This window comes from Elaeis guineensis, chromosome 10 (genome assembly GCF_000442705.2).
Source record: "Elaeis guineensis isolate ETL-2024a chromosome 10, EG11, whole genome shotgun sequence".
NCBI lineage: Eukaryota > Viridiplantae > Streptophyta > Magnoliopsida > Arecales > Arecaceae > Elaeis > Elaeis guineensis.
Window position 1 is genome coordinate 3462053 of NC_026002.2, and position 9249 is coordinate 3471301.

Genomic DNA, 9249 nt, shown 5'->3' on the forward strand with positions numbered 1-9249 from the left:
CCATAACAACTGAATCAAAGAACGTAAAATGAGTCAGCTTAATAATGCCAAGAGGTCAGCTTCCCTGTTGAGCGATGCACCTACACTATTATTTGATTCCATTGAACAGTTTATTGCTTCTAATGCCTGACAGAACTCAAACAGACAATCTTTTCGACTATGACATGGACTCCTTGAAACATAGCATAGATGGTATTTGGTGCTAACTATATCATGTTTATGATCCTTTTGACATAATACAATCACATTTCAGCTACTAAGGCTGATATATTTAAGGGCACTAACCAGCTCATACTCCAATTGATACTAAGGGCTTTATAAATGATACTTATAAGGTTATGAAATCACATTTTCAATTTATGGAATGAGGTTATAGAATGATTTGAGCCCAACCTGCTGATACTTGGCTGGTACTGAAATATAAATTGATACTTAGATATCAGCCCAACCTGCCGATACTTAAGTCTAAATATTATACAAACCAAAAGAACCTGCTGAAATATAAATTGATACTTAAGTATCAGTCCAAATTGCCAATACTTAAGTTCTAAAGATTATGCAAACCAATCGAACATACTGAAATATAAATTGATACTTAAGTGTCAGCACAACCTATCGATTCTTAAGTTCTAAATATTACCAAAACCAATTGAACCTACCGAAACATATGTTGATACTCAAGTATCAGCAGATTGGACTGATACTTAAATTCTAAACATTGTGCAAACCAACCAAGCTTTTCAAAGTATCATATTCAACTAAAACAAAATTGAAAGTGCCATAATCAACTGAAACATAAGGTATCATATTCAACCAAGCTGCTTGCAACCAAATGGTATCACATTTCATAATATAAAATACCATAAGGTGTATCAAAATGTATACAAAGATATCAAGTTGTATCACAAAGTGTGTCATTTAGTTGTACAAGAGTATCATTTCCAGTAATCCAGTATGCTGAAGATGTTCAAGTTGAGATAAATTCTGCAGCAATTTGCCAAGAGATCACAGTTTCAAAGTTTGTTTCTGAAGCTATAGAAAGAGGTTTGGTACAGGCTGAAGCAGAAGCTGCTGCTGAGGAAGTCATTCATTCAAAAAATCATGAAATTTCTCATCTGAGAGATCAATTACAGTACTATGAAGCTGTGAACCGTGAAATGTCCCAGAGGAATCAGGAAATTGTAGGTAAGATCTTGAAGGTTGCTTGTGCAAGTCTATTTAAAGGCCTCAATCTCTAGTTCCTTTTCACTGAAAACCACCGATCAATCTCTGATTTTTTTTCCCTCTTTTCATTCTGATTTCTGGTGGAATAAGCTTGCTTTGGCCGCCAAAAACCCGGTTAAATCCCGTCAAAAGTCAAGTAATCTCCTCATTCCTCCTCCATCGATCTTCCATGGGATTCTAAGCCGGAAAGTCTATCGAATAATTGCTGAAAAATCTTTGAAAAATAACTGTTAAATTTTTTTCCTATTTTTTTCTTTGTTTTGGATTTTTCCATTGCCGTTTTGGCTGCCGCCAGTCACCGGACCCTGTCGATCGGCATCGCCAGGGCCTGCTCCTCCGGCCAGGGTGGTGGACGGCTAGGGGGAGGGCCTCCTCGCTGGGAACAGGGGGAGCAAAAGCTCCCCTGTTCTGTAAACAAAACAAAAAGAGGAAGAGGAGGACGCACAGGTCCTCTCTTCCGTGAAGAAGGAAAAAAAATTCTGAAATTTAGAGGGGCATTTTTTCTATTGTAATGTCAAGCGGACACCGTCAGTGGCTAAATAACCGTCGGGGTCTCTTTGAAATATGTCGAAATTTTTGATACTTTTTAAAATAAGTAAAAATGATTTAAATTTAAAAAGATATTTTTGTAATTTATTTTAAATTTTATTTGTTGCACCGGAAGATTAGTGGATGAGAGGTATATCATATTAAACAGTAATTGTACATCCAATTACGATATTTTGCCGAGTAAATTTAGATTCCATGAAGACACCATTGTTGCTTGCTTCACTGATGTGCTACCACTATAGCAAGGGACAGTCTCTGGAGATAACATTAATGCAATCAGATGAAAGAAAGATCCCTCTTTCTCAGGCCAAAAATATTCATACATTCCATGCTAATTGAAGGGTAGAAGGTTGTTTTATCAGCCACTCCATTTGTTCCTAGCCAATGCTATATGGAACTCAAGGAAACAAAAGACCAAATACTAGAAACTCACATTCAAAAAGTATCATACTGTTATGACAGCAAGTATATTTTGAAAGGGGATAAATTTTTCCGCTCGGAACTTGTGGCAATGGTTAGAATCTTTTGAAACAAGGGAGCCTCTGTCTAGATTCTCACTGATAAGACTTGCACTACCCCTAAAGCCTAAACTTGACCAATTTGTCGCCTATTAGACTCATTATGTTATTATAAGAATGGTTTCTACACAGATACGGATCGAATGTGATTTAGTTTGAGCTAAGGTATTCCCTGTTTGAGCTTGAGTAAAATATTAGGAAGTCCAACCCAATTTTCTATTAAGCTATCTTTCCAAGACTTGCTGCTCTTCAACTAGCCATTTTCTGAGGACTAAAGCCTCGTTTTTAAGCACTAAAATAACACATACTATATCACCCTTGCCTAAGAAGAAAACTGGGATTAGTTGATCTCTGATGTTAGTTAAAGTGATCAAAAATTCAAGTTGGAATAGAAAGGATGAATAGTGGATGCAATCTTGTATCCTGCATTTGCCATGTCATACTTTCCGGTCTCCAAAACAGGGAACTTTTTCTTCTTCTTGTTTTTTTTTTTTTTAAAGAATGGGAGGGAGACTGGCGTGGAGTTTGATTATGGAATCCCTAATCGAAGCAGTGTAACCGTTGGGGCAAAGCCTCAATGGTAGTGAACTTAGTAATTAACTCGGTTCTGATGATAAGTAAATCAAGTTATTTACCCTTACCACAAGAAAGGAAGAGAAACCTCTTTTACGACCATTCATTCTTGTTCTCAATTCAGCACAAAGCGGATCCAAACTAATTGTATACTTGTGTAGCAGTGACAAATTGGTCAAATTTGACTAATCATCACCCACAAGGCCACCATTAAAGATTGCATGTTTACTCTCAAACAAGTTCATGTTGGTTAAGAAGAGATAGCAGGTCTCACCTAAATATAGACACTGAGAAAACCTGAGCATGCATGGCTTCATGTACATCCAGACATTCTTCCATAGTTAAATCCAATTGAAATTGACCAAAGAAGTCTCTCATGTTTGTGAAGAACTATCAGGTGTGATGTAACAATTAAGTCAATGTTTTATGGATGCCTGGCTACCATCACCTGACAGATTATCTCTCTGTACTTTAAGTCAATGATGAATGGCTGTTTCACCGAGATTTCAAAGGATAATGGCCTCCATAACCCTTATCAATTCTCCTTTATCATTGCCCACCTAGCTGATATCCACTCGTGCATGTGGAGAGTATCATATGGATGTGGCGCAGCTAGTGTATCAGTATGACCTACTTCACCACCATCCCCACCCAACAAACTGGAAACCATTTTCTTTCTGTAATTAGGACATCCAAGATCAGAGACAAAATACACTTGCCCTTACTGTGACCTTAAAGTTTTTCTATCTTATCTGTCATTCCTTTCTTTCTGAAGGTTTACATTGGTTTGCTCTATTCAAATCCCTTTCCTCAAAAAGCTTCCCTCATGACATGTTTGTCTCTGCCTACATATCCACTTCTTTTCTCCAGAATACTCATTCTCTACACGTGATACATTCAGTTAAAAAATGTAATTGTCCCCCAGTAATAAGACCAAGATCTGTCCTCGATAAGTACAGAAGCACCTTTCAGCCTATCTTTTGTCAATGAGCTTTCTAATTAACTAATGTACTCGATAACTTGGTGTCAAAAGACTGTATCTTATATCCACTATGGTTAGGCTTGTTCACAACACATGCCAAAAAGATCAGACATTTTGCGTAAACTCCTATCTTCATCAATTTGTTGAGTGCGATCAGCAGATCCAAGAACAGGATAATTTTATTATAAAGCAGTTACAAATATGAACTCAAAAATCCAAATCCTTTAAAAATACAGTAACCTCATTCATTTAATCTCACTTATGATAGTAGCCAGCTTTTATAAGAAAAGAAACTACAGCTCTGAAAGAAAACCTTATGTGTCCAGCTGCTGCTGCTGGATGGACCACTGTAAGCAATACAGGAATCATTGAATGTGCTGGCCCTCATGCAGCTTGGAGAGCTTTGGCCAGGGCATAGGCAGCAGCAGAGGCAAGTGCTCCAATGAAGGCTGTTTGGATAGCACTTAGCAGAGGGCGGTTGCCAGTAAAGTGGCCCTTGATGTAGCCAAAGAAGATAAGTGCAGTGAGAGTGACACCAATTGATGCCAGCATTGCTTTCTGAGCTGTTGGGATGAAGAAATAAGGCAAGAGGGGCACCATGCCGCCTACCACATATGCCATGGCAATTGTTAGTGCACTCTGCAGTGCCCTCCTTGGCTCGGGCTTCTCCAACCCTAGCTCAAACCTGAAAGACAAGATCAGTTGCAGTCATAGTCATAGTGAATAAGGGTTGTTTCATCTCGTTAAAGTTGGCTTCTTGAATTTTTGTTTGCCTTAGTTATCCAAGCATGAATATAAAGCAGACTGTTATTTGGAAAGGGAATTATGATGCTACTTCACTCTGATGATGTTCCTCTGGACTTGCCTTACTATTGTTTGAGAGGTCAAAAGAAAAGGATGACTGGATCATAACAAAGAACAAATGTAACATTAACTAAAAACTTATAAGAACAAGTGAACAGATAATTTAAGATTTTTTTATTTTTTGAAATGATTCTTCTATGAAATTTTGTGAATGACATGAGCATATACTAGGTAAAAAGACATACACGGCACATAATTTACAGGCACCACTTTTTGCACCAGTCGTACCTAACTGGTTATGTGGCATTTTGGCATTAGGTATGAGCCTCACAAAATTCACTAACATTATATTTACATGCATATGGTACATCCTGTGCTCTTACCATCTATACATATAAAATTCGAAGTACTACCACTCTGCAGTAAAATCTTCCGACTCACCTTTTTTTTCTGCATTGGTACACTTATTATAATAAATGTACTTCCTCTTTGTCAATCTCTCTGCAAAACCTGATTTACAGAGGAGGGCATGGTAATAATGTTTCATTCATCGATCTTCCCTAGCATATTTAATCCTTGGAAAATATCTAATATTTGACATTTCTTAGCTTATATAGGATGTTCTTATATGAAAATCATATAAGATACCTCTGACAATGTGAATATCATGTGAAATTCACTTGAGATTTGAAGATCACATTATCCTTGTTACAATAATATAATGACAATATAGTAAAATTATTAAACTAAATAATTGACTTATTATCACCATTGTTATACTGGAAAAGTTCTATTTAAAGCACACAACAGAACAGATATATCTCACGAGTTGTCCTTTAAACATTTCTTAAAATCTTGATGATATCCAAAAATTATGAAAATAAAAAACTAGAGGATGTTAATAATGTAGAGATATGTAAAAGAAACAAAAGAAGTGTATTCATAAAGGAAGAGCTGTACTGCATATTTCTTGTTAATTTTCCAATTGTAGAACATCCAAATTTTCAACTATAATGTGCAAAAGATTGATATTTTTATCAACTCGTAGACCAGTTTGTGTGCCATGCCTAGTCATTCTACAAGGATCCACCTTGAGAGAACTAAAGTCTATGCCCACCAGCAACTGTAAAGTTGTTAACTCTCAAAGATTTAACAAGAAATTAAGGCGTATATACATCCAAGATATGTTTCAAAAATGATTTTTCGACATTTATCTCATCGAATCTCACATGCCTGTTTTAAAACCAAAAATATTGTTTTATTTTAAAGCTAATATTTCCTTCAATCATACCTACGTTGCTGAACTTAATATATTAACCTTTAATGTTATTGTCTTCAAAAAGAAAAAAAATGGTAATAAGCATGTAACCAACATTGATTCTTTGAACAGCAAATAAAATTTAAAATTTCTTTAAGGTAGTTCATCAATACACACCATTTTAAATGCATTCTCATTTTTTCTCTTTAAAACAAATTTAAAAGAAGTGCATCCACTGAAAAACGGAGGTTCTGTATTCAAATTTTCTGGTAAAGAACATAGAAAAAAACTGAACCTAAATTCTCTCATGATTGTTTAGAAAAAAGGTTACTTTTAGAACATATAGGTAACTTTTTATGTTTGGACTTCACCAATCAATACACCCTACTCTTAAATGAAGCCCACATTAAGTTAAACAATGCACACATGTTGATAATGGATACACATGTAATACAGGCTGATGTATATTCTCGTAAACATTCTTATAAGCAATCATGAGGATAGGGATATAATGGTTCACTAAAGATCAAACATAGCATTTCTCTAATAAATAAAGTGTATTTTCATTTTGCATAAAAAACCTATTTAATTATTGATTTTCAAGGAAATTTTGGATTTACTTTTTCTTATACAATGACATACATTTAGAAATCACCTTATGATTTTGCATTCAGATTTGAGTACGAGATATAGATACTCTAAAAGAGGTAAATCTTGGTGCAACAGTAAGGTTATTTTTTTTTTTGTTAACAACAGTAAGGTTACTTCACTATAACCTAATTTCACAGGTTTGAAATACAGAAATAGTCTCTCTGCACATGAGGCAACTCATGTATATGACCCCATATTAGCGGGACCCTTGTGTATTGGGATATATAGTAGTTTCAACAAATACATATCACATATTTAAAATACATATTTCAGACATTAAATAAATGTGTGTCAGGCATTCCGTAAATCTGTACCATCTATCTTCTACATAGATTCAGAGCTTAATCATTCAAGAATCCCTAAATGTATATATTTCAGGAAAAAGAATAAGTCTGACCTTTTCTTGCAAAATAAATATGTGAAATTTACGTAAGTAATAAATTATCTTGAGAGTTAAGTGGACGTCTGCAGTTCAGCCCCATTGTTTGCTAATATGAAGATTTAGTGGGCTTTTGTTGCAAAATTCCCTCAACCACACTCCACAATGTCCACATTAAAGTTTTGGTGTCCCTGCGGAAAAGAATAGCTTAACCAGTTCCATGAATAAAGACTTAGAGAGGGTCCACTTACTTCATCATGAACTCGAGCCACGCCTGCGGATTCTTCCGGAGCGAGCTGACCACCGGGCTGTAATCGTGCGGCTGCAGACCATACCGCGAAAGAATCTCACCAATCTCCGCCGCCTCTGATCAAAATCCAACCATCAGATCAAAATCAGATGGCCAAAGCAAGCCCACGATAAAATAATACGGTGTACGCGCACTCACCGGTATCCGGAACCCTGACGATTTCCTCCTCCTCCCGTTTCAACTCCCGGACGTAGTGGTCCGCCTCGCTCTTCGCCGCCAGATACCTGCCACGTGAGCAAATCAAACCAAAACAATTAGCGCATCAGACCGATCTTGACCGTCGGTGGGCCGCTCCCCGCCCGTTCTGCGGTTCCCGGAAATCCTCCGGTGAGTTTACCACCAAGAAAAGGTTAATCTCCGGCCGTTGATTTGACCTTTTTTTCTCTCTCTTGCCATTTTTGGACAGGTCCGAGGGAGAGGGTAACCTCACCGGAGGCGAGGGAGTCGCGGTGGGATTTGGGGAAGGGGAAGAAAGGAAATACCCGCCGAGGCCCATGGAGATGGCGCCGGCTGCGACCTCGGCGAGGCCGGCGGTGAGGATAAGGTAGGACGGGGCGGAGGCGCCGGAGAGGCCGGCGGCGAGGGCGAATGGGACGGTGAGACCGTCGGAGACGCCCATGATGACATCCCGGACCACATCGCCCGCCGTGAAGTGCTTCTCCTCGTGGTGCAGCAGGAGCTTCTCCGTCGCCGACGCGGTTCTCGTCACCGCCCTACCTTCTTCGAGCGCCATTCCTCTACTTCCGTCTTCTTGGCTTCGTTTTTTTTCCCTACTTTCGAAGGGGCGAGAGAGAGAGAGAGCAAGTGGTGCGTTTGGGGTTGATGGGATTCTCAATATTTTCCAATTAAAATATCGTCGGGAGCGTGGCGTCCACGGGTCCCCAAACGAAAAGTTTCAAAAGAAGAAAGTCTTTTTTTTTTTTTTTTTTTTTGACCCGAAGAAGGAGAAAGAACAAAACAAAGGTCTTACAGCCAATTGATACAAGACAACATAAACTGGGCAATGGCAACCAGACCATAAATAAAGATGGATCATGACAGATTTCTTTCCCCCCTCTGTGATCACACTGTGTTTAATCTTCTTAAAATAAATTAATACAAATGATAAAATTTGTAATTGATTTTTTTTTAGTATATTTTTAAAAGCTTTTTCTCTCAATTTTTTAATCAAGTTAGTCATGAATATTAGAATAATTGCAGTTTTTTCCTCCTCTCTTTTATGTTAAATTCTTCTGCTAGCATAAAAACTTTTGTTTGCTCTGCATTGGAATAGAAAGAAAGAATTCTACGTGTGGTGCCGGAGACTTGGATGCTGACGTGAAATTTTGTGAATGACGTGGTGTTGCATTCCTTCCTCATCCATTACGCTAATCCCCTCTCGCCACGTCGGATGGATATCTTAATAAGCAATTGACAACCAACAGCAGCCCTTGAATTCTTCATAAATTACTTTGAATCCATGCAAACGTTATGAGCTGAAAATTAGAACAAAGTCTGTGAAATTTATGGGCTAAAAAACAAGTACAAGATTATTTGAACCTAATGTCTTCTATGCCTCTAATAAAGCCGATGTAGTTATTTTCAGACAGTAAAATTTACACCAAATCAAAACAAACCTTCTTCGGTCGTATTATTTGCGTCTCTTAATGTTTGAGCTCATAATGTTCCAGTGACTCAAAAGAAGGTTTTGTACAAATCAAGTTTTGCTTTAGATTACAACTTGTTGATACATTTTGTCTATCTAACGATGCTAAGAACAAGATTTTATATCTTGTGGGGGAAGCTGTCTCAATTTTCTCATGAAATGGGATACACCATCATCCCATTCCGTCTCAATACTTAAGATAAGAATGTTTCAAAATCCCAATTAAGACATTAAGATGATTGTTGGATAGTTTTATCCGACACATGAGATGATACTCCCTCTAATGTCCCACAAAACTTAGCTAAGAGGACATTGATAAGATAGATGGGAATACATGTATCATGTGGGTTGGGCCA

The 9249-nt window shown here is 37.5% G+C and overlaps 1 protein-coding gene across 1 annotated transcript; it reads right to left on the reverse strand.

Annotated features, from left to right (window-relative positions):
• Positions 1-4007: 4007 nt before the first annotated feature.
• Positions 4008-8083, reverse strand: LOC105053170 (vacuolar iron transporter 1). The gene is made up of 4 exons (XM_010934228.4): positions 7731-8083; positions 7387-7472; positions 7190-7304; positions 4008-4531 (listed from the first exon to the last, which is right to left on the reverse strand). Exons 1-4 carry the CDS (start codon positions 7979-7981, stop codon positions 4231-4233), a joined length of 753 nt encoding a protein of 250 aa, XP_010932530.2. The 5' UTR covers positions 7982-8083; the 3' UTR covers positions 4008-4230.
• Positions 8084-9249: the final 1166 nt, after the last annotated feature.

Coding starts and splice junctions, on each gene's coding strand:
- LOC105053170 (XM_010934228.4), bottom strand. CDS start 7,981: ATGGCGCTCGAAGAAGGTAGGGCGGTGACGAGAACCGCGTCGGCGACG. Junction 7,473..7,730: donor ATCTCCATGGGCCTCGGCGG/GTATTTCCTTTC, acceptor CTCACGTGGCAG/GTATCTGGCGGCGAAGAGCG. Junction 4,532..7,189: donor TGGCTCGAGTTCATGATGAA/GTAAGTGGACCC, acceptor CTTGTCTTTCAG/GTTTGAGCTAGGGTTGGAGA.